This window comes from Salvelinus fontinalis, unplaced genomic scaffold (genome assembly GCF_029448725.1).
Source record: "Salvelinus fontinalis isolate EN_2023a unplaced genomic scaffold, ASM2944872v1 scaffold_0393, whole genome shotgun sequence".
In the NCBI taxonomy this organism is placed as follows: Eukaryota; Metazoa; Chordata; class Actinopteri; order Salmoniformes; family Salmonidae; genus Salvelinus; species Salvelinus fontinalis.
The window spans coordinates 111,149-137,247 of NW_026600602.1; the positions used below are offsets into that span (position 1 = coordinate 111,149).

Below are 26,099 nucleotides of genomic sequence, written 5' to 3' on the forward strand. Positions count from 1 at the left end.
GAGGAAGAAGGTAGAGACAACAATACATCAGGCAAAGCAGCCACAACTGACAACTGACATTATATTGTCAGGATTGTAGTTAAATCCTTAACTAGGTATTAATTTATTAAAATGTTATTAATTAAGCAGACTCATATCAAACCAACAACCCTGGCGTTGCGTGCGCCATGCTTTACCAACTGTGCGACACAGAACTATTCTACCATTATATATTCATAATGTACATATTCACATGTAGCTACAGGTCTGCATAGACGAAAGTATTGGCTGTAAGAAGTCAGACAAAACATATTTGCTCATCTTTAAATTAATAAACAATGTAGTGAATATTTTTTTAAACTGCTTTAATCATTCCAGTCAGCTGACGGCGATATGCGTCTTCAGATGGTGACGTCATATCTAGTGGACCACACGACACCGGAAGCTGTTTCAACAACACGGATGCTGACTCATTCAACCACCTCCGTAGCCTGGTAGCCAACAAACAACCGAAAACATTGAAGCTTTTTGGACCAATATTGATCTCGGTGTTTTTAACACAATCCTCTTTACGTATCTACTATTTAACTTAAGCGTAACTTGTTTGCTCAATTTACACATTTGTTGATTATACTGAACCTAAGCTAATCGTCAATGCTAGCTAGCCCACCATGAGCTCTCCAAGCTACTCTCCTCCTGCTAAAGAAGAGGTCTGCTGGACGGAGAAAGAGGGTCTGTGGCTGAACGTTGTCGTGAAAGAAGAGGGGGAAGAGGAGGATGTTTCCGTAAAAGGAGAGGAAGAAGCTTTCAGAATGAAAGAGGAGGAAGAGGAGGCTATCAGTATCACGTTTAAAGAAGAGGAAGAACCTTTTGGAGTGGAAGAGGAGGCTATCTCAATAAAAGAGGAGGAGGAAGACGTTTGGAGAGACGAAGAGGGAGAGGAAGAGGAGACTGAAGATCTGATTAACACCAGTGAGTACTGTCTTGAAAACACAGCCAGAAACTCTGCAGTTGTTGAACTAATGTGTGGTTTTAAAGCCAAAGGGGCATTGCACTGAAATGTGCTCCTCACCAGAACCCCAAATATAAGCTCGTAAACCTCCGTTGTGTGTAAACAATGCAAATGTAAACAAACACTGTATTTGACTCAAAACGTATTTAAAACGATCATTTTGATCTCATGGTCGGTCCTTGCATCCACAGCTCTGTCTATGAATTAGAGTTGTTCCATTCCTTCAAGCCCTCAGCTACTCTCCCCTGTCTGTTCATTAGGACAGTGGAGACTGAATTAGAGTTGTTCCATTCCTTCAAGCCCTCCGCTACTCTCCCCTATCTGTTCATTAGGACAGTGGAGACTATGAATTAGAGTTGTTCCATTCCTTCAAGCTACTCTCCCCTATCTGTTCATTAGGACAGTGGAGACTGAATTAGAGTTGTTCCATTCCTTCAAGCCCTCCGCTACTCTCCCCTATCTGTTCATTAGGACAGTGGAGACTGAATTAGAGTTGTTCCATTCCTTCAAGCCCTCCGCTACTCTCCCCTGTCTGTTCATTAGGACAGTGGAGACTGAATTAGAGTTGTTCCATTCCTTCAAACCCTCCGCTACTCTCCCCTGTCTGTTCATTAGGACAGTGGAGACTGAATTAGAGTTGTTCCATTCCTTCAAGCCCTCCGCTACTCTCCCCTATCTGTTCATTAGGACAGTGGAGACTGAATTAGAGTTGTTCCATTCCTTCAAGCCCTCCGCTACTCTCCCCTATCTGTTCATTAGGACAGTGGAGACTGAATTAGAGTTGTTCCATTCCTTCAAGCCCTCCGCTACTCTCCCCTATCTGTTCATGAGGACAGTGGAGATATACAACGTTTAAGTACCAAATCAAGTGTTATTGGTCACATACACATGGTAAGCAGATGTTAATGAAATGCCATTTTATTTCTTCGGCCTCCTGAGGTTGAAGAGACGCTGTTGCACCTTCTTCACTACACTGTCTGACCATTTCAGTTTGTCTGTGATGTGTACGCCGAAGAACTGAAAAGTTTCCGCCTTCTCCTCTCCCCTCGGCTACACTCCCCTATCTTTTTATTAGGACACTGAAGCGTTTAATGACCAATAACAGGGGAGGTTCACATTTTTTAGAGGTATGAGGGGTATGGCTCTACCTTTCTCACTCATTATTATCCATGATCCATTCATGATTATCCCTAATCGTGTTAGCATCCACATTAATATACAAGTGTTCAGAAACATATTCTATTCTTGTGACTCGTATGACACGATACATTATTTACCGTTCATTTCTGTTGGGTACAACATCATCTGAAACGCAACCAAAACAAACTGCAAATGCATCCAACATGTTTGTAGAGTCACAAGCTCGAGGTAGTTATTATGTTGTAGGAATGTGAGACCAAATACTACACTTATGACTACTTCAATACACATAGAAGTGAATTTTGGCCAAATACTTATGACGCATTCAAATGTGAGAGACTAGATACATGAAGTCATTTTATTTCTAAATGGTAGAACAGATACCCTGAAAATACCCTCAAATAAAAGGTGACGTTCTGTGCTGTCTCATATGAAGCATTTGATCTCATATCTAAAATTCTGGAGTATAGAGTCACATAAAACTGTTATCTTCCCTGTCTGAGTAAATACGTAGGGGAGTATATATCGTTTATTTAAGCAATTAGGCCCGTATACCACAGGTATGTCAAAACATTTATTTTTACTGCTCTAATTACCTTGGTAACCTGTTTATAAAAGCAATAAGGCACCCCGGGGGTTTGTGGTATATGGCCAATATACCACGGCTAAGGGCTGTTCTTAGGCACAGTCCAACTCCCATATTACCTGACCTCTTTACTAACCTGTAAGAGTAGGAGTTACCCTACCCAATCACAGGGATGGATAACTGTAAATTCCAACTGCTGCTACAGACGTAGGAAAAACAGCTGAGGCATTCCATGTCATTTCAGCAACTGATCTCTGAGGAAATGAAGCTAATTGATTAGCCCTTTTGATTTATAAGGATTCACATACTATTCTATAAATATAGTGTCCAACATCCAATTAGGACCAAACTTCTTCCTACCTTTTGAGTAGACATTAGGAATCCAACAACCAGTATATATTTTTTAATAGACAGCTACTATCTATCTACTTAAATCTGGAATAAAAAGGTCCCACGGTTGTGTCAAGTGTTTTTGGAGAGACAGAAAGGAGAGGGGGACCCTTGTCGTCCATTACTACTGTACTGCTAATATTCACAACCTTTTGGGTTTTTACATTAAAAAATAAATATATATATATTTCAGACAATGACGGCCTAGGAACATTCATAGAGGAGGAAGGACCGGTGTGTTCCTTTAGGGAAAAGAACTCATGTCAAACACCATCCCTGCTCTCCTTAGTCTGTGCTCCACTACCATCCCTGGTCTCCTTAGTCTGTGCTCCACTACCATCCCTGGTCTCCTTAGTCTGTGCCCCTCCATCCCTGGTCTCCTTAGTCTGTGCTGCACTACCATCCCTGGTCTCCTTAGTCTGTGCTCCACTACCATCCCTGGTCTCCTTAGTCTGTGCCCCTCCATCCCTGGTCTCCTTACTCTGTGCTGCACTACCATCCCTGGTCTCCTTAGTCTGTGCTCCACTACCATCCCTGGTCTCCTTAGTCTGTGCTCCACTACCATCCCTGGTCTCCTTAGTCTGGGCTCCACTACCATCCCTGGTCTCCTTAGTCTGTGCTCCACTACCATCCCTGGTCTCCTTAGTCTGTGCCCCTACCATCCCTGGTCTCCTTAGTCTGTGCTCCACTACCATCCCTGGTCTCCTTAGTCTGTGCTCCACTATCATCCCTGGTCTCCTTAGTCTGTGCTCCACTAGCATCCCTGGTCTCCTTAGTCTGTGCCCCTACCATCCCTGGTCTCCTTAGTCTGTGCTCCACTACCATCCCTGGTCTCCTTAGTCTGTGCTCCACTACCATCCCTGGTCTCCTTAGTCTGTGCCCCTACCATCCCTGGTCTCCTTAGTCTGTGCTCCACTACCATCCCTGGTCTCCTTAGTTTGTGCTCCACTACCATCCCTGGTCTCCTTAGTCTGTGCTCCACTACCATCCCTAGTCTCCTTAGTCTGTGCTCCACTACCATCCCTGGTCTCCTTAGTCTGTGCTCCACTACCATCCCTGGTCTCCTTAGTCTGTGCCCCTACCATCCCTGGTCTCCTTAGTCTGTGCTCCACTACCATCCCTGGTCTCCTTAGTCTGTGCTCCACTACCATCCCTGGTCTCCTTAGTCTGTGCTCCACTACCATCCCTGGTCTCCTTAGTCTGTGCTCCACTACCATCCCTGGTCTCCTTAGTCTGTGCCCCTACCATCCCTGGTCTCCTTAGTCTGTGCTCCACTACCATCCCTGGTCTCCTTAGTCTGTGCCCCTACCATCCCTGGTCTCCTTAGTCTGTGCTCCACTACCATCCCTGGTCTCCTTAGTCTGTGCTCCACTACCATCCCTGGTCTCCTTAGTCTGTGCTCCACTACCATCCCTGGTCTCCTTAGTCTGTGCTCCACTACCATCCCTGGTCTCCTTAGTCTGTGCTCCACTACCATCCCTGGTCTCCTTAGTCTGTGGCCCTACCATCCCTGGTCTCCTTAGTCTGTGTGTTTTCTTCTAAAATGTATCACAATACCCCATTATGCCAAAGCAAAAACAGGTTTAGATTTTTTGCAAATATATTGAAACTATTCCCCAGGATAACTAGTCTCAGAGTAATGTAAGATCCCAGGATAACTAGTCTCAGAGTAATGTAAGAACCCAGGATAACTAGTCTCAGAGTAATGTAAGATCCCAGGATAACTAGTCTCAGAGTAATGTAAGATCCCAGGATAACTAGTCTCAGAGTCATGTAAGATCCCAGGATAACTAGTCTCAGAGTAAAGTAAGATGCCAGGATAACTAGCATCAGAGTAATGTTAGATCCCAGGATAACTAGTCTCAGAGTAATGTAAGATCCCAGCATAACTAGTCTTAGAGTAATGTAAGATCCCAGGATAACTAGTCTCAGAGTAATGTTAGATCCCAGGATAACTAGTCTCAGAGTAATGTAAGATCCCAGGATAACTAGTCTCAGAGTAATGTAAGATCCCAGGATAACTAGTCTCAGAGTAATGTAAGATCCCAGGATAACTAGTCACAGAGTCATGTAAGATCCCAGGATAACTAGTCTCAGAGTAATGTAAGATCCCAGGATAACTCGTCTCAGAGTAATGTAAGATCCCAGGATAACTAGTCTCAGAGTAATGTAAGATCCCAGGATAACTAGTCTCAGAGTAATGTAAGATCCCAGGATAACTAGTCTCAGAGTAATGTAAGATCCCAGGATAACTAGTCTCAGAGTAATGTAAGATCCCAGGATAACTAGTCTCAGGGTAATGTTAGATCCCAGGATAACTCGTCTCAGAGTAATGTAAGATCCCAGGATAACTAGTCTCAGAGTAATGTAAGATCCCAGGATAACTAGTCTCAGAGTAATGTTAGATCCCAGGATAACTAGTCTCAAGAGTAATGTAAGAACCCAGGATAACTAGTCTCAGAGTGATGTAAGATCCCAGGATAACTAGTCTCAGAGTAATGTAAGATCCCAGGATAACTCGTCTCAGAGTGATGTAAGATCCCAGGATAACTAGTCTCAGAGTAATGTAAGATGCTGGAAAAAGAAGCTGAAAAGAATAACAGAACGGCACCATTAGAACTAAAATGTGTCGCCTGGATGTCAGACCCCAAACCCTCCAAACTGTAAATAAATAATAAAATGTGTATCCTGGATGTCAGACCCCCAACCCTCCAAACTGTAAATAAATAATAAAATGTGTATCCTGGATGTCAGACCCCCAACCCTCCAAACTGTAAATAAATAATAAAATGTGTATCCTGGATGTCAGACCCCCAACCCTCCAAACTGTAAATAAATAATAAAATGTGTCTCCTGGATGTCAGACCCCCAACCCTCCAAACTGTAAATAAATAATAAAATGTGTCTCCTGGATGTCAGACCCCCAACCCTCCAAACTGTAAATAAATAATAAAATGTGTCTCCTGAATGTCAGACCCCCAACCCTCCAAACTGTAAATAAATAATAAAATGTGTCTCCTGGATGTCAGACCCCCAACCCTCCAAACTGTAAATAAATAATAAAATGTGTCTCCTGGATGTCAGACCCCCAACCCTCCAAACTGTAAATAAATAATAAAATGTGTCTCCTGGATGTCAGACCCCCAACCCTCCAAACTGTAAATAAATAATACAATGTGTATCCTGAATGTCAGACCCCCAACCCTCCAAACTGTAAATAAATAATAAAATGTGTCTCCTGGATGTCAGACCCCCAACCTTCCAAACTGTAAATAAATGATAAAATGTGTCTCCTGGATGTCAGACCCCCAACCCTCCAAACTGTAAATAAATAATAAAATGTGTCTCCTGGATGTCAGACCCCCAACCCTCCAAACTGTAAATAAATAATAAAATGTGTCTCCTGGATGTCAGACCCCCAACCCTCCAAACTGTAAATAAATAATAAAATGTGTCTCCTGAATGTCAGACCCCCAACCCTCCAAACTGTAAATAAATAATAAAATGTGTCTCCTGGATGTCAGACCCCCAACCCTCCAAACTGTAAATAAATAATAAAATGTGTCTCCTGGATGTCAGACCCCCAACCCTCCAAACTGTAAATAAACAATAAAATGTGTCGCCTTGATGTCAGACCCCCAACCCTCCAAACTGTAAATAAATAATCAAATGTGAATCCTGGATGTCAGACTCCCAACCCTCCAAACTGTAAATAAATAATAAAATGTGTCTCCTGGATGTCAGACCCCCAACCCTCCAAACTGTAAATAAATAATAAAATGTGTCGCCTTGATGTCAGACCCCCAACCCTCCAAACTGTAAATAAATAATCAAATGTGTCGCCTGAATGTCAGACCCCCAACCCTCCAAACTGTAAATAAATAATAAAATGTGTCTCCTTGGCAACATTAGAACCTCGGCACGTTTACTGTATATGTCGAGACAAAGGAATGATGTAAACAAATAATCCAAAATATTTTTGTCAATGAGACAGTATATAAACAAAGGAATGACCGGACCCCCTTTGACTGGAAAAGGAAAACTAAGGAAAACTAGATGATCAAAACATTAGATCACATCAAATAAGCCTGAGTGGTTTCACCTCCTCCCAGACTATACTGGATACTACAGTTATAACTACATCGTTATACAGGATACTACAGTTATACTGGATACTACAGTTATACTGGATACTACAGTTATACAGGATACTACAGTTATAACTATACATAGTTATACAGGATACTACAGTTATAACTATACATAGTTATACAGGATACTACAGTTATACAGGATACTACAGTTATACAGGATACTACAGTTATACTGGATACTACAGTTATACTGGATACTACAGTTATACAGGATACTACAGTTATAACTATACATAGTTAAACAGAATACTACAGTTATACAGGATACTACAGTTATAACTATACATAGTTATACAGGATACTACAGTTATAACTATACATAGTTATACAGGATACTACAGTTATACAGGATACTACAGTTATAACTATACATAGTTATACAGGATACTACAGTTATACTGGATACTACAGTTATAACTATACATAGTTATACAGGATACTACAGTTATAACTATACATAGTTATACAGGATACTACAGTTATACAGGATACTAGAGTTATAAATATACATAGTTATACAGGATACTACAGTTATAAATATACATAGTTATACAGGATACTACAGTTATACGGGATAGTACAGTTATAACTATACATAGTTATACAGGATACTACAGTTATACAGGATACTACAGTTATAACTATACATAGTTATACAGGATACTACAGTTATAACTATACATAGTTATACAGGATACTACAGTTATACTGGATACTACAGTTATACAGGATACTACAGTTATACAGGATACTACAGTTATACAGGATACTACAGTTATACAGGATACTACAGTTATAACTATACATAGTTATACAGGATACTACAGTTATACAGGATACTACAGTTATACAGGATACTACAGTTATACAGGATACTACAGTTATACAGGATACTACAGTTATAACTATACATAGTTATACAGGATACTACAGTTATACAGGATACTACAGTTATAACTATACATAGTTATACAGGATACTACAGTTATACAGGATACTACAGTTATACAGGATACTACAGTTATACAGGATACTACAGTTATAACTATACATAGTTATACAGGATACTACAGTTATACAGGATACTACAGTTATACAGGATACTACAGTTATACAGGATACTACAGTTATAACTATACATAGTTATACAGGATACTACAGTTATACAGGATACTACAGTTATACAGGATACTACAGGTATACAGGATACTACAGTTATACAGGATACTACAGTTATAACTATACATAGTTATACAGGATACTACAGTTATACAGGATACTACAGTTATACAGGATACTACAGTTATACAGGATACTACAGTTATACAGGATACTACAGTTATACAGGATACTACAGTTATAACTATACATAGTTATACAGGATACTACAGTTATAACTATACATAGTTATACAGGATACTACAGTTATACAGGATACTACAGTTATACAGGATACTACAGTTATACAGGATACTACAGTTATACTGGATACTACAGTTATACAGGATACTACAGTTATAACTATACATAGTTATACAGGATACTACAGTTATACAGGATACTACAGTTATAACTATACATAGTTATACAGGATACTACAGTTATAACTATACATAGTTATACAGGATACTAAAGTTATACAGGATACTACAGTTATAACTATACACAGTTATACAGGATACTACAGTTATACAGGATACTACAGTTATACAGGACACTACAGTTATACAGGATACTACAGTTATACAGGATACTACAGTTATACAGGATACTACAGTTATAACTATACATAGTTATACAGGATACTACAGCTATAACTATACATAGTTATACAGGATACTACAGTTATACAGGATACTACAATTATACAGGATACTACAGTTATACAGGATACTACAGTTATACAGGATACTACAGTTATAACTATACTTATAACTATATAACTATTACTCTGGTAAAGACAGTTATGCCGTGCTCCATGTTGGATCCAACATCCCTAACAAATTGATGTTTATAATGTGTTATTGTCTGCTTGATTTACAGTAGGGTATCTTTAGTCTGTTTGGACACAGAGATACTTAGCTCATAATGTGTAGAGAACTGTTCCTTGATGGATAGGCTATTGTACAACACACAGAGCTATTTTCCTTTTATTTGTTGTTAGGTGAAGTTATGGGTCCTACAGTAGGTCTATGTTGTTGTTAGGGGAAGTTATGGGTCTTACATTAGGTCTATGTTATTGTTAGGTAATGTTATGGGTCCTACAGTAGGTCTATGTTGTTGTTATGGGTCCTAGAGTACACTATGTATGTCATGCAATAACAACCAACGTTCTTCTTCGTTCATTACAGGTATATTTGTTGTTAGGTGAAGTTATGGGCCAATTTGGCAAACAGTGTACAAACCCTCATTGTCAGGTTGATGGAAAAGCTAGCCAAAGAGCATTTTACTGGTTGAAGTGTATTTTAAATACAAAGCGGTTGATTTGCGATGATGACACAAACATTATATTAAGCAGGACATTCAAACGAGCCTTACAATTATAATCCAAAGTAGTGTGAAATGTACTCATAAGCAACCTGGAAATGGAGGCTACTCCCATGAGTTTTTCCCCATTCACATTCAGAATACATTGTGAAAAACTAAAATCTTTGCTCACCATTTTTGCTCCAGGCAGATATACTACATCCATAACTAGTGGTTTCCTCATTACCAGATACACTACATCCATAACTAGTGGTTTCCTCATTACTAGATATACTACATCCATAACTAGTGGTTTCCTCATTACCAGATATACTACATCCATAACTAGTGGTTTCCTCATTACTAGATATACTACATCCATAACTAGTGGTTTCCTCATTACCAGATACACTACATCCATAACTAGTGGTTTCCTCATTACCAGATATACTACATCCATAACTAGTGGTTTCCTCATTACCAGATATACTACATCCATAACTAGTGGTTTCCTCATTACCAGATATACCACATCCATAACTAGTGGTTTCCTCATTACCAGATATACTACATCCATAACTAGCGGTTTCCTCATTACCAGATATACTACATCCATAACTAGTGGTTTCCTCATTACCAGATATACTACATCCATAACTAGTGGTTTTCTCATTACCAGATATACTACATCCATAACTAGTGGTTTCCTCATTACCAGATATACTACATCCATAACTAGTGGTTTCCTCATTACCAGATATACTACATCCATAACTAGTGGTTTCCTCATAAGCAGATATACTACATCCATTACTAGTGGTTTCCTCATTACCAGATATACTACATCCATAACTAGTGGTTTCCTCATTACCAGATATACTACATCCATAACTAGTGGTTTCCTCATTAGAAGGGAGGAGTTTCTACAACCAAATTGCATTTGCATCGCCCTCGTGCCGCAATTGTATTAAACACAGAAAGGAGCCTATATTGGAGACCAAAAGTCGTCTGGCACACTGCTTAGAGTTTCAACAACATGAATAACTTATTTCTAGTCTACAATCTTAGATGTTACTACTAATGTGAAAACAAGACAAAATATGACTATTCTTGCTCCTTTTAAGACAAATGTCAAATCATTACATTCATTACAGACGTCAATTGTTGTACAACTTCATGGCTACGCTGTTGGCATCACTTTTTACAGTGGATTTCCGCTGTTGTGGGCCTTTAACCATCTGTCTGACTTTGTTGTTCACACAGGAGAGAGACGGGACTACCGTGGGTCCTCTGGGGAGCCTCAACAACCTCATGATGCTGACAAGGCAGAGAAGAGTCTCTCCACATCAGAACACCTCAAGAAACACCTGCAGAGATCCACAGGGAAGAAACCTCACTGCTCTGACGGTGGGAAGAGATTCACCTCCTCAGCAGGCATTAAAATTCATCAGAGAATCCACACAGTGGAGAAACCTTATAGCTGTACTCAATGTGGGAAGAGTTTTACCCATTCAACCAGCCTGATATCACACCAGAGAACACACACAGGAAAGACATCTTACATTTGTAGCTGTGGTATATGTGGGAAGAGTTTTACTCGGCTAAGCACCCTGATATCACACCAGAGAACACACACAGGAGAGAAACGAGAGAAACCGTATAGCTGTGATGAATGTGGGAAGAGTTTTTATACATCTAGCCATCTTATTGTACACCAAAGAACACACACAGGAGAGAAATCGTATAGTTGTACTCAGTGTGGGAAGAGTTTTTTTACATCTAGCTATCTGAAGAGGCACCAGAGAACACACACAGGAGAGAAACCTTTTAGCTGTACTCAATGCGGTAAGAGTTTTACTCAGCTAAGCAACCTGATATCACACCAGAGAACACACTCAGGAGAGAAACCGTATAGCTGTAATGAATGTTGGAAGAGTTTTACTCACCTAAGCAGCCTGACATCACACCAGAGAACACACACAAGAGATAAACCATATAGCTGTCATGAATGTGAGAAGAGTTTTATTAGCCTAAGCAGCCTGATGTCACACCAGAGAACACACACAGGAGAGAAACTTTATAGCTGTACTCAATGTGGGAAGAGTTTTAATACATCCAGCATTCTGACTAGACACCAGAGAACACACACAGGAGAGAAACCGTTTAGCTGTGATCAATGTGGGAAGAGTTTTACTCAGCTAAGCGGCATGATATCACACCGGAGAACACACACGGGAGAGAAACCATATAGCTGTGATCAATGTGGGAAGAGTTTTGCTACATCTGGCCAGCTGACTTCACACCAGATAACACACACAGGAGAGAAACGTTATAGCTGTGATCAATGTGGGAAGAGTTTTGTTCAATCTGGCAATCTAAAAGTTCACCAGAGAACACACACAGGAGAGAAATCTTATAGCTGTAATCAATGTGACAAGAGATACTCTAATAAAAGGTGTCTGATCAAACATCAGAAAATACATGAAGGAGTTGTTTCATGATATCAATAAAATGATGTCACAATGTAGAATGTTTTAACATTGTAGTAGGAGTATTTTAATGATGTCACAATGTAGAACCCTAAACGTTTGTCCCCTGTTCTATTGATTTCAACATGATATGGATATTAGCCTCAGGGGGAAAATCCAGGCTCTGAAATGGAAGAGTACTATTTATGTGATTTAACAAAAAGTGAATACCACAAAAAGAGCTGTGTTACACTTACCACGTTGGTGACCCACTTGAATCAAAATGCAACACTTCAAAATGTAGCTAATTGTTTACCACAAGTTGTCCTCTAACCAGTGATGTACACATTACTCCCAGATTCTGTGTGGTTTTTGAGCTGCTAGTTTTAACAGGACGTGCAACCTCATCTCCCTCCTGTCACACAATTAATTTCAACATGATATCGATGAGTGATGACAAATAAGTGTTGTGTTCCTTTCTTTAGGGACCCCTAAATTTAAATGCTTCACTCCAGAATGTAGCTGACTGTCTTCTGCAGGTTGTCCACTAATCAGTGAGGTAAAATATATCTCCCATTTCCATGTGTTTTTTTGTTGTGTTAGTTTCAACAGCACATACAACCTGATTTCCCCCCTAATTGATATCAGTGATTTATTGCTACTTGTCAAAACAACAGCGTTTTTGGTGCTTGTGCAGTTAATAAGGAGCTTGTTTAAAAAATACAAGTAATGTGATTATTGTGGCAGTTTGTGTATATCGTACATTTTATGTTTAGGTTTTCAATATATCACAAACTGTTTCTGCATATTGGTTATTGATTTAGACACATAACTGTGTTTTGACATTGGCCCACTGTTCCTAGGCCGTCGTTGTTAAATAAAAAGTAGAGTTCTAGAATCTAGTGAGTTTAAGGATTCTATAGAAAGAAAAATGCTGCCATTTTAATATTTGAGAAATTAACCAATGATATTAGGCCACTCTTGGCCATGATTACAGACACCTGTGTGTCTTGACGCTATATATAAACGAGTCAACCCGCAGTGTCTGTGATTGTACCTTGATGAAGACAGCTTGCCTGTCGAAACGTTGGTAAATTAAATATTTTTTCATCTGAGCTAGTGTGCGGCTCTCCTTTATTTTTTGAGGTTGGACTTTAGCACGTCTAGCTCGTTAGCACGTAGGACGCACTGATTGGTGTCACCTCGTTAGTCTGTATGTGTTACACCTGTGCTGGCTTGTCCATCTCGTTAGTGGGAAGGTGTTTCACCTGAGCAGGTCCAGGTTCTATTTAAGAGTGTCTGGCCCAGTGCTCCAGTTGTCTTGATAGATGTGGAGAGTCAACACCTTTAGTTGCTCCACCTTTTTGGTTTGCTTCCTGTCTTTAAGTTTGGTGTGGGTTTTTCTTTTGTTTGCCTCTTCTTGGGCAGATTTAGTGGGTGTCATGGTGGGTGTCTTTTAGGTCCCAGTTGTTACCAGTCAATTTTCAATCGATGCCCCCGTAGTGTCTTTCAGAGCCCCTCCTAAAAAACAAGTTATGTTTTGGGTTGGATGTAGCATTATATTGTTAATATTTGAATCAATGGCATTTCCTTTGCAATGCTCATTATTCTTTCAGTTGTTCTTTGTTTTTTATCCTCAATATTTCTGTTTTTTTTTTCATTGTTTTTTTTCTGAGAAGCCATTGTGTTGCACCCATGTCTGAAATGTGCTTAGGTCCCAGTTGTTGTTACTAGTCAATTTACATGGACACCCTTATAGTGCCTTTCAGAACCCTCCTAAAAAACAAGCTAATATTTTGGGTTGGTTATTGCATCCAATAAATATTTTAATCAATGGAATTTCCTTAAAATATTCATTATTCTTCTGTTTGTGTCTTTTTGATTATTTTCATTGTCTTTTATTTGTCTTTTTCTTGTTCCTGTTCCCCTGTGTGCTGTATAAATAAAGCTTGATTTGATTTCAACAACATTTTATTTTTATTTCACCTTTATTTCACCAGGTGACCATGATGTCATAATGATAGTTTAACCAGGTGGCCATGATGTCATAATGATAGTTTAACCAGGTGACCATGATGTCATAATGATAGTTTAACCAGGTGGCTATGATGTCATAATGATAGTTTAACCAGGTAGGCCATGATGTCATAATGATAGTTTAACCAGGTAGGCCAGTTGAGAACAAGTTCTCATTTACAACTGCGACCTGGCCAAGATAAAGCAAAGCAGTGCGACAAAAAAACAACACAGAGTTACACATAAACAAACGTACAGTCAGTAACACAAAATATATATATACAGTGTGTGTAAATGGAGTACGGAGGTAAGGCAATAAATAGGCCCATAGTGGCGAAATAACTACAATCTAGCAATTAAATGGATCAAACAGATCAATCCCACATTTCCAGCCTGCTGAAGGCGTGGTGGAGTGGTAAACACCACCCCCGGCTCTACCGGGGGCTCTAGGTGGTCTCCCACAGCTCTGCTGGTGGAGTGGTAAACACCACCCCCGGCTCTACCAGGGGCTTGAGGTGGTCTCCCACAGCTCTGCTTATGTCTTGTTCTGCTGCCTTATTGTTCCATTTCTTGACTGCCCCTGCAACACAGAAACCAATTTAGTCATATTATATAAAACACTCAAAGTAATGGATATGGAGCATCTATGGCCTCAGTTACACCTGGCACCTAAATGTGACTTCCATCATCTGATCACTCCAAGCTGCATTAGGTTCAGATCTACCAGGGTGGGCCTTGACATAGTCTGGATGCAGTCAGGCCACCAAATATGCATCAGCAATGTAAAGAGAGGTGGTGAATGAGTGGGGAAAAGTACATTCTACACAAATGACCTTCATAATAGCAAATAACAAATGTGTGTGCCTGAGGGGAAATTAACTTTCATACAGCCAAAAGGGATGAGAAATTACACCAATATCTGTGGACAATTTGCACTAATGTAAATAAACATGGATTATGGAACATATTCCCTTTTGCTTACGTGATGAACCGCTAAGGGGACATAAATATTGACCATCTAAACCATCTGTGACCTCTCACCTCTCTGGCTGTAGAAGTGTTCTTCCTAACCAGTCCCTCAACAGCTCTCTGACTGAGCTCCACCCTCACTGGGTCTTCAGAGGAGAGGAAGGCTGAGGAGGGATGGAAGGATGAATGGATCAGTCAGTCAATAAAGTGTAGAGCTGCTGTCTATGCTGTCTGACAAAATCACTATTTTAGTAGTTCATTAAAGTAAATAAGGCTTTATGACTGCTGAATACCAACTATCAATCACTTAGATCATGTATTTTCAGGTAGAGATACATCCTTGGGACGTCCCTAGCCTGTTGAAGTTGACATTTAAAATGGTTAAGGTTAGGGTTTATGGTAGGGATGTTCCAAGGATCCCAGATAGCATTGACCATTGTGCATTCTTCTGTCTCTTTTACATAGCAGGTGATGGGTTCTGATTTCTGTACTTTTAAATATGAAATCCTTATTATATGAAAATTCTCACTTTTGTGATAATGAACTAGCTAACGTTAATTAACTAACTAACTAAGGACGGTGACCTGTCCAGACGAGACCTGTTACAACGATCTGAATCGTCAATGGAGGTCTTCCTCTTCATATAGCCTGCTACAGCATGCAATACTATTAACTCACAAGGGGGCATAACGTTACATGTACAATACTATCCCATTTTGGAAACGTTATATGGACCATACTATCCCATTTTGGAAACGTTACATGTACAACACTATCCCATTTTGGAAACGTTACATGTACAATACTATCCCATTTTGGAAACGTTACATGTCCGCCCCCTTGTGGAGGGAAATTAATATCTTAGATGGTATCTGTAGATGGGATTCAAATGCATAATGGTATTAATACAGTGTCTAGACTACCTCTTTTGTATAAATGCCCTTCAGAATCCAAGCACAGTATTGCCTTGCAGCAAAATGTTGCGTTTAATCTTTCAAGTCAGCCTGATAAAATATTAAACAATTTGTGTACAAAGATATCTTGAAATGTGATATTAGGCCTGTATGGCAGTACTGTTACTGTATGGCAGTACTATATTGGCTAGTGCTTTCTCCAATATTGTTGTTTATCTTTCATTTGCTGTATTGGACTTGTGATTTCATGAAATTATATTATATGATATCCCTGTGGCGCTAGGCTAGGCTATGCTAGTCAGCGTTTCTGATGAGAATGATCCCGGATCCGGGATGGGTAGTCCAGAAAGGTTTTAACCTGCAGGAATATTTTCACATTTCTATCTTATGGTTAGTTCCTAGGATAATGCAACTCATACATTTACATCTTTCAATACTTCTAAAATGGGGTCCAGGTTTAAAATAATTACAGGTGCACCTTACTATCTTATATTATATCATAAATTGTCTTAGTAAACACAGATTCTAGTTCATCCAGTTCACACAGATAGCTGACTGGGCCCTTTACACCTCCAAGTAGCCCCCCTCACACAGGAATACACACTCAGAGCCTACTGCCTCGCCCCTCTTTACACCTCCAAGGAGCCCCCCTCACACAGGAATACTAATAATAATAATACACACTCAGAGCCTACTGCCTCGCCCCTCTTTACACCTCCAAGGAGCCCCCTCACACAGAAATACACACTCAGAGCCTACTGCCTCGCCCCTCTTTACACCTCCAAGGAGCCCCCCTCACACAGGAATACACACTCAGAGCCTCCTGACTGGGCCCTGTTTACACCTCCACACAGGAATACACACTCAGAGCCTCCTGACTGGGCCCTGTTTACACCTCCAAGGTGCCCCCCCTCACACAGGAATACACACTCAGAGCCTACTGCCTCGCCCCTCTTTACACCTCCAAGGAGCCCCCCTCACACAGGAATACACACTCAGAGCCTCCTGACTGGGCCCTGTTTACACCTCCACACAGGAATACACACTCAGAGCCTACTGCCTCGGCCCTGTTTACACCTCCAAGGTGCCCCCCCTCACACTGGAATACACACTCAGAGCCTCCTGATTGGGCCCTGTTTACACCTCCAAGGTGCCCCCCCTCACACTGGAATACACACTCAGAGCCTCCTGATTGGGCCCTGTTTACACCTCCAAGGTGACCCCCCTCACGCTGGAATACACACTCAGAGCCTCCTGATTGGGCCCTGTTTACACCTCCAAGGTGACCCCCCTCACGCTGGAATACACACTCAGAGCCTCCTGATTGGGCCCTGTTTACACCTCCAAGGTGACCCCCCTCACACTGGAATACACACTCAGAGCCTCCTGACTGGGCCCTGTTTACACCTCCAAGGTGACCCCCCTCACACTGGAATACACACTCAGAGCCTCCTGACTGGGCCCTGTTTACACCTCCAAGGTGCCCCCCCTCACACTGGAATACACACTCAGAGCCTCCTGACTGGGCCCTGTTTACACCTCCAAGGTGACCCCCCTCACGCTGGAATACATACTCAGAGCCTACGAGGTTTTGATAAAAACTCCCCTTTGTGTGTTTCGCTTTTTTTCCCCCCTCTTTTGTTTAAACTATGTTCAAGATGTGGTATCCACTCGGCTCGCTGCATCTCAGATCAAAGGTGGGTCCATCGGCTCCTTTCCCGAAATGCGGTCTCCCTGAGATCCCAAGTTAGAGGGATCCCTCGTGCACCATTTACCCTGGTCATTAGAAGCGGTTTCCAAGTCAAGATTCACATCCCCAAATGTGCTGGTTAATTTCTTTAATATCAAATGAGAAAACTTATCACACAAGTCAGAGTTATTCTTAAACTAAATATTTATTCACTTAATAAGGGAACAGGTCAATACAACGTACAAATATAAAGATAATCAATTGAGTGCTCTACGATAATGATGGCTGGTCAACCCACGGGACAAAGGTCTTCTATAGCCAAGATACACCCCTTTCAACCTACATGACGAACAACAGATGTATAGAACGGGTCACAAGGTTAAGATTTGTATGAAAGATACTTATAATTCTCAGCAGACAGTATCTGCTGTAAAAACAGCACTCTTTGTGTAGAGACCAGGGTCTGGCCCTGGGGTCATCTCTCCCTGGTACCATATAGAACAGAAACATTAACTCATGCTCTGGAATGCGGTCTCTTCAGGTTTTATCACCCAAAAGACATTGTAAATCTCCTGTCAGTGTTTTCTCCCAGAGGCCCGTCCTCAGTAGAACACACAGACACTATAGTTCTAAGAACCCTCTATTCTGTTGCATAAAACAACCATTTGATGCAATAAAAGTATTATAACATAATGTTGCAGTTTTGCTCTCAGTGTCCACTGAAAGTTGACTAGTAACAACAACTGGGACCTAAAAGACACCCACCATGAGACCCACTAAATCTGCCCAAGAAGAAGCAAACAAATGAAAAACCCACACCAAACTTAAAGACAAGAAGCAAACCAAAAAGGTGGCGCAACTAAAGGTGTTGACTCTCCACATCTATCAAGACAACTGAAGCAATGGGCCAGACACTCTTAAATAGAACCTGGACCAGCTCAGGTGAAACACCTTCCCACTAACGAGATGGACAAGCCAGCACAGGTGTAACACATACTGACTAACGAGGTGACACGAATCGGTGCGTCCTACGTGCTAACGAGCTAGACGTGATAAAGACCAACCTCAAAACATAAATGGAAAAACCAAAGCCTGTAACACCTTCCCCCTTAAGACAACAAATAAAACCTATAATTTTTGTTGGACATGTTTGCTCACCCCCAAACAGAAAACCTCCATTTCACATAATCAACTACAATGCTTCTACAATATAAACATAGTGTCTACTGGCTGTCAACAATTAAAATCAAGAAAAAACACGTATTTCTAAATAATAATATACAATCGTATTCTTTTTTTCTCCTTTTTCATTCTATAGAATCCTAGAACTCACTATCTTCTAGAACTCTCCTCTTCCTAAAACCCACTAGCTTCTAGAACTCTCGTCCCCTTGGAACGAGCCCAAACAAAACTCATCTCCAATACGGAAAACCGTGCAGTCAAAATAAATTGTGATCCATGGCAACGCAATGGCTAAACGCAAAACTATGACTGCCCACCCTTGGAACAATCAAACTCCTGCAATTTCCGTAGTAACTTTCCACCTCACTGCGGAGCTTCTCTCTCTTTTCAGGGTTCACTCGATAGGCATGTTGTTGGATCGGGCCCCAGTCCCCAATGTCATGCTCTAGTAAATTTGGTTTGGCACATCTGAGAATTAAACCTGCTATTCTAAAAGAAGGGCAACAATGTCAATATAATTATACCCGTAAATTGTCAGTTGATTGCATAAATAATTATGATTACTAAAAGTTACATGAATTGTAAATATGAATGATCAAAACCAAATGGACACCCCTTTGTTAATATGTATTGGCAATAATTAACTTAATGGTAAGGCATGGTATAATAGAAAAATATATACATTTTTTTTTGATTGCATAGTCTTATTTTCAACGACTTTTCAATTACATTGTGCTAGGTGGGATAGCCTCAATGTCAAAACACAGTTTTAACATGTCCAAATCAATAACCAATATGCAGAAACAGTTTGGGATAAATTGAAAACCTAAACATAACATGTGCTATTTACACAAACATCTGCCACAATAATCATATTTCCAGAAACGTTGTTTTGACAAGTAGCAATAAATCACTGATATCAATTAGGGGGGAAATCAGGTTGTACGTGATGTTGGAATGCATTTAAATGTAGGGGTCGCTAAACAAAGGAACGCAACACTTATTTGTCATAACTAATCAATTTCATGCTAAAATCATTTGTGCAACAGGAGGGAGATGAGGTTGCACGTCCTGTTAAAACGAATAGCTCAAAAACCACACAGAATCTGGGAGTAATGTGTACATCCCTGGTTAGAGGACAATTTGTAGAAAACAGTTTGCTACATTTTGAAGTGTTGCATTTTGATTCAAGTGGGTCACCAACGTGGGAAGTGTAACAGGGACAAATGTTTAGGCTTCTACATTGTGACATCATTAAAATACTCCTACTACAATGTTAAAACGTTCTACATTGTGACATCATTAAAACATTCTACATTGTGACATTATTTCATTGATATCATGAAACAACTCCTTGATGTATTTTATGTTTAATCAGAGATCTTTTATCAGAGTATCTCTTCCCCTGTGTTTGTCCGCTTGTGTATATTCAGGCTGTTTGGCTGAGTAAAACTCTTCCCACATCGATCACAGCTATATGGTTTCTCTCCTGTGTGTGTTCTATGGTGTATAGTTAGATAGCGAGAAGAAGAAAAACTCTTCCCACAATGATCACAGCTAAAAGGTTTCTCTCCGGTGTGTATTCTATGGTGTATAGTTAGATAGCTAGAAGAAGAAAAACTTTTCCTACATTGATCACAGCTATAAGGTTTCTCTCCTGTGTGTGTTCTCTGGTGTATAGTTAGATACCTAGGAGTACAAAAACTCTTCCCACATTGATCACAGCACGGATTATCTCCTGTGTGTGTTCTATGGTGGTTAGTTAGATTGCTAGATGTAGAAAAACTCATCCTACATTGATCACAGGTATATGGTTTCTCTCCTGTGTGTGTTCTCTGGTGTGTAGTCAGATTGCTAGATTTAGCAAAACTCTTCCCACATTGATCACAGGTATAAGATTTCTCTCCTGTGTGTGTTCTCTGGTGTGCAGTCAGATGGCTAGATTTAGCAAAACTCTTCCCACATTGATCACAGCTATATGGTTTCTCTCCTGTGTGTGTTCTCTGGTGTACAGTTAGTTGGCTAGATGTAGTAAAAGTCTTCCCACATTGATCACAGCTATAAGGGTTCTCTCCTGTGTGTGTTCTCTGGTGTATTTTAAGTTCTGATGAAGATTTGCAACATTTCCCACAGTCAGAGCAGCAGTGAGATTTCTTCCCTGTGGTTCTCTGCTGGTGTTTCTGGAGGAGTTCTGATGTGGAGAGAATCTTCTCTGCCTTGTCAGCATCATGGGGCTGTTGAGGCTCCCCAGAGGATCCACGACAGTCACATCTCTCTCCTGTGTGAACAACAAAGTCAGACGGTTAAAGGGCCACAACAGCAGAAATCCACTGTTTATTTGAGGTAAAAGGTGATGCCCAGAGGTCTGTTAAATTATTTTACAATTGTCTCAAGACAGTCAAACTCTAAGCAGTGTACCAGACGACCTTTGATCTCCAAAAAAGGCCCCTTTCTGTGTTTGCTAAAATTGCAGCACGAGGGCGATGCACACACAATTTGATTGCAGAAACACCTCCCTGCTAATGAGGAAATCACTAGTTATGGATGTAGTATATCTGCTAATGAGGAAACCACTAGTTATGGATGTAGTATATCTGCCTGGAACAAAAATGGTGAGCAAAGATTTTAGTTTTCCACAATGTATTCTGAATATTACAGTGCATAATCAGCGCAAGATCAGGAGTGCTACTGAAGGAAACTCACGTTAAGTTCTGTGTCTATTCACTAATTCACCACCGTGTGGGAAAACGCAGGGGAGTTCTCATAGGCTGACAGCAAAAATAGCCATTTACAGGTTGTTTATGAGTGCCTTTCACATTACTATTGGATTACAACTGTTAGGCTCGTTTGAATCTCCTGATTAATATGTTTGTGTTATTGTCGCAAATCAACTGCTTTATACTTATAAAACACTTCAACCAGTAAAATGCTCTTTAGCTAGCTTTGCCATCAGCCTGAAACTGAGGGTTTGTACATTAAGTGTTTAACAAATTGGCCCATAACTTCCCCTAACAACAACATAGACCTACTGTAGGACCCATAACTTCACCTAACAACAAGATAGACCTACTGTAGGACCCATAACTTCACCTAACAACAACATAGACCTACTGTAGGACCCATAACTTCACCTAACAACAACATAGACCTACTGTAGGACCCATAACTTCACCTAACAATAACATAGACCTACTGTAGGACCCATAACTTCACCTAACAATAACATAGACCTACTGTAGGACCCATAACACAGACCTAGGACTATAAATCATTTAATATTTCAAGTGAAACATGGAAACTAAAATGGCTTTGTCATGACATTTCATAACCAGATCATTTTGTAATAATCCCACTAGGCTACTCTGTAATGTGTTTTCATTCTAAATGTCCTAAATAAAGGAAAATAGCTCTGTGTGTTGTACAATAGCCTATCCATCAAGGAACAGTTCTCTACACATTATGAGCTAAGTATCTCTGTGTGCAAACAGACAAACGAGACACTACTGTAAATCAAGCAGACAATAACATTATAAACATCAATTTGTTAGGGATGTTGGATCCAACGTGGAGCACGGCATAACTGTCTTTACCAGAGTAATGAATGAAGAAGCACTTTGGTTGTTGTTGCATGTTGTGATGTTTGTCATTTTTTAGATATTTTTATTCTTAACTTTATTTAACTAAGTTAGTTAAGAACAAATTATTTTTTTCAATGACGGCCTAGGAACAGTGAAGGACTGCCTTGTTCAGGGGCAGAACGACAGATTTTTACGATCTTGCAACCTTTCGGTTACTAGTCCAACGCTCTAACCACTAGGCTACCTGCTGCCCCGATTTGACTGGCATTCAAAAAATTATTTCCTGGATCAGCTGATGATAGTTGAACATGTAACTGTAACCAAACAGCTACAGTATTAAGATTTATGTGTAATTATTGAAGAACCGCGTTAATGACAGTATTGATTTGGGTGTTGTCAATAAAGTTAAGGTGACTCTCGGTTAGAACCATTGGATTTAGCAAACTCTGAAATGATTTAGGATTTCTGTGCCCATGAAAACTGTTTTCTCAGCGTAACATAAGGAGACACTAAATGTTATGTAGGTAGAGTGTATTTTAGAGATCTGAATACAAAAAACTGTAGGAACAGGAAAATAACCTAAACCACAAGGCCAAATCTACACTGGATTAGCTTACCAAGATGACATTGAATGTTCCTGAGTGGCCTAGTTACAGTTTGGACTTAAATCGTCTTGAAGGTCTAAGGCAAGACTTGAAAATGTATTTCTAGCAATGATCAACAACCAACTTGACAGAACAGGAAGGATTTTAAAAGAATAATGAATATTCACATGAAGATCAGTCTCCTATTGGATGACATCACGACTTCCCATCAAGCCAACTCCTTGAAGGCCTTACTATGACATCACTCACTCCTTCTAGTTTGCAGTTGTCTAAAAAACACTATTTTGCTCAAAACATTTATTTGTTTCCCTTTAGTGTGTTTATACTTTACTGTATTTATATAGCACTTTTCAACAGGAAAAGTTAAAAAATAATCACTGGAGGTAGTCATGAACAATTCACAGTACAAAAACATATTCAAGTATAGAATGCCCTTTCAAAAATCACACATTACTTCAACAACTGCAGAGTTTGTGCCCCTGTCTTATAAGATAGTACTCACTGTATTTACTGGTGTTAATCAGATCAATGGACCTGTTTTATAAGATATTGCTCACTGTATTTACTGGTGTTAATCAGATCTCCAGTCCTCTGTTCTTCATCCTCCTCTAATGTGACAGTAATCTCCCCCTCTTCATCCTCCACTCCAAAAACTTCATCTTCCTCCTTTTCTTTCACAGAAAAATCCTCCTCCTCTTTCACTCCATAAACTCTGAACGCGTCTTTCTCTTCTTCTTTCACTGTAACAGCATCACCCTCTACTTCTTGTTTTACTGTGACATCCTCTTCTTCCTTCTCCTCTTTCACGACAATGTTCAGCCCCAGAGCTTCTTTCTCCGTCCAGCAGACCTCCTCTTCTTTAACAAGAGGGGAGAAGCTTACTGAGCTCATGTTCGGGGATGTTAGCTAGCTAGCTATCATTAGGGACTAGGCTAGTGCTAACTTAACCAGCCAGCTACTATAGCTGACTAATACAAAATAACGTAATATTAAATTAAATAGGTTAACAAGTAGATACGACAGAAGTGTGTCTAAAACACAGTAGGTAATATACACCAAAAGCGTATAAATAGCTTGAATCTTTCGGTTATGTTGGCTAGCAAGCTACCGAGGTGGTTGACGAGCTGTTTATGAAGAACCGTCCACTAGATTATACGTCACGCTGGCAGCGTCGCCTGAAAGACGCACATCGCCGTCTGCTGACTGGAGGTGAAACGCAGTTGAGGATCATATTTTATTTTTAAAAAAAATGATTATTTCAAATGGATTTAATTAAATAATTTCATTATATTGAGACATACAAAGACAGGAATGTGTTGATTGATTAGTGTGAATAAAAAATTGTTACTACAGCACATTTAAGGCAGTTACATTAAGTTATATTACATCTAAATTAGTCACATTAATTAGTCAAACTAAATCTAAATAAGTAGCAAGCTACTGTAGGTCCATACTGCTCCTACATGGTGTAACAATACATCATGTAGATGTATATAATGAACAGACTAGGTCTATACTGCTCCTACATGGTGTAACAATACATCATGTAAATGTATATAATGAACAGACTAGGTCCATACTGCTCCTACATGCTGTAACAATACATAATGTAAATGTATATGATGAACAGACTAGGTCTATACTGCTCCTACATGGTGTAACAATACATCATGTAGATGTATATAATGAACAGACTAGGTCTATACTGCTCCTACATGGTGTAACAATACATCATGTAGATGTATATAATGAACAGACTAGGTCTATACTGCGCCAACATGGTGTAACAATACATCATGTAGATGTATATAATGAACAGACTAGGTCTATACTGCGCCAACATGGTGTAACAATACATCATGTAGATGTACACTACCATTCAAAAGTTTGGGGTCACTTAGAAATGTCCTTGTTTTTGAAATAAAATTTTAAAAAATCATTTATTTACCTGTTTTTGCTTTGTCATTATGGGGTATTGTGATGTCATTATGGGGTATTGTGATGTCATTATTGGGTATTGTGTAGATTGATGGGGGGAAAAAATATTGAATCAATTTTAGAATAAGGCTGTAACGTAACAAAATGTGGAAAAAGTGAAGGGGTCTGAATACTTTCAAATGCATTTTATATATAGGGGCAGTACTTAGTGACATCACTTCATGAAACAGGAGGTACAAATATTTAACATAGATTCACAGTATCAACATTCAATGTATCAAAATATATGACCCAGCTGGAAGTGGAAACACCAGCCCAGCCACAATCCTAGAGGTTCACTGATGATCAACCTCCTCCTTCACATCTGACTCCTGATGATCAACCTCCTCCTTCACATCTGACTCCTGATGATCAACCTCCTCCTTCACATCTGACTCCTGATGATCAACCTCCTCTTTCACATCTGACCCCTGATGATCAACCTCCTCCTTCACATCTGACTCCTGATGATCAACCTCCTCCTTCACATCTGACTCCTGATGATCAACCTCCTCCTTCACATCTGACTCCTGATGATCAACCTCCTCCTTCACATCTGACTCCTGATGATCAACCTCCTCCTTCACATCTAACTCCAGTGATCAATCCAGAGCGTCTTCTTTTTTGGGGAATCCCGATGGACGACGTCATCGAATAGGACGTCATCACCACAACCGCCCACAAGTTAATTGTAATTCAGGTTATTAATGGGAAGAACATTAGCAATACGTCCTGTCTGGTAACTTGTCTCGTTCAAAGGATTTACCTTGGCAGGTGCACAGGGAGAAACACCATTAAAAAAACTCAGTTGATCTTAAACTGCAGAAACACTTTTGGAAGTCTTTAACTGCACCAAAGTCTGTGGCCTGTGATGTTGGGACAAATGATAGACCCTTATTATACAAGAGACAAAATTCACAAATTCTACAGCACAACGGCAGAGTCATGTCTTCAGTGTAAAACTAACAATGAC

The 26,099-nt window shown here is 40.0% G+C and overlaps 2 protein-coding genes across 2 annotated transcripts; one reads left to right on the top strand and one right to left on the bottom strand.

Moving 5' to 3' along the window:
* Positions 1–416: 416 nt before the first annotated feature.
* Positions 417–13,310, top strand: LOC129845859 (zinc finger protein 436-like). The gene is made up of 2 exons (XM_055913785.1): positions 417–951; positions 10,991–13,310. Exons 1-2 carry the CDS (start codon positions 651–653, stop codon positions 12,226–12,228), a joined length of 1,539 nt encoding a protein of 512 aa, XP_055769760.1. The 5' UTR covers positions 417–650; the 3' UTR covers positions 12,229–13,310.
* Positions 13,311–18,011: 4,701 nt separating this feature from the next.
* LOC129845860 (zinc finger protein 664-like) lies at positions 18,012–24,289 on the bottom strand. The gene is made up of 2 exons (XM_055913787.1): positions 23,707–24,289; positions 18,012–21,244 (listed from the first exon to the last, which is right to left on the bottom strand). The coding sequence occupies exons 1-2, from the start codon at positions 24,038–24,040 to the stop codon at positions 20,355–20,357; spliced, it is 1,224 nt and encodes a 407-aa protein (XP_055769762.1). The 5' UTR covers positions 24,041–24,289; the 3' UTR covers positions 18,012–20,354.
* Between the last annotated feature and the right edge of the window lie 1,810 nt (positions 24,290–26,099).

What these genes read in the sequence shown, in the direction of transcription:
- LOC129845859 (XM_055913785.1), top strand. Translation starts at nt 651, where the DNA reads ATGAGCTCTCCAAGCTACTCTCCTCCTGCTAAAGAAGAGGTCTGCTGG. An exon ending in TGAAGATCTGATTAACACCA is followed by an intron (nt 952 to 10,990) that starts GTGAGTACTGTC and finishes TTGTTCACACAG; the next exon opens with GAGAGAGACGGGACTACCGT.
- LOC129845860 (XM_055913787.1), bottom strand. Translation starts at nt 24,040, where the DNA reads ATGAGCTCAGTAAGCTTCTCCCCTCTTGTTAAAGAAGAGGAGGTCTGC. An exon ending in GATTAACACCAGTAAATACA is followed by an intron (nt 21,245 to 23,706) that starts GTGAGCAATATC and finishes TTGTTCACACAG; the next exon opens with GAGAGAGATGTGACTGTCGT.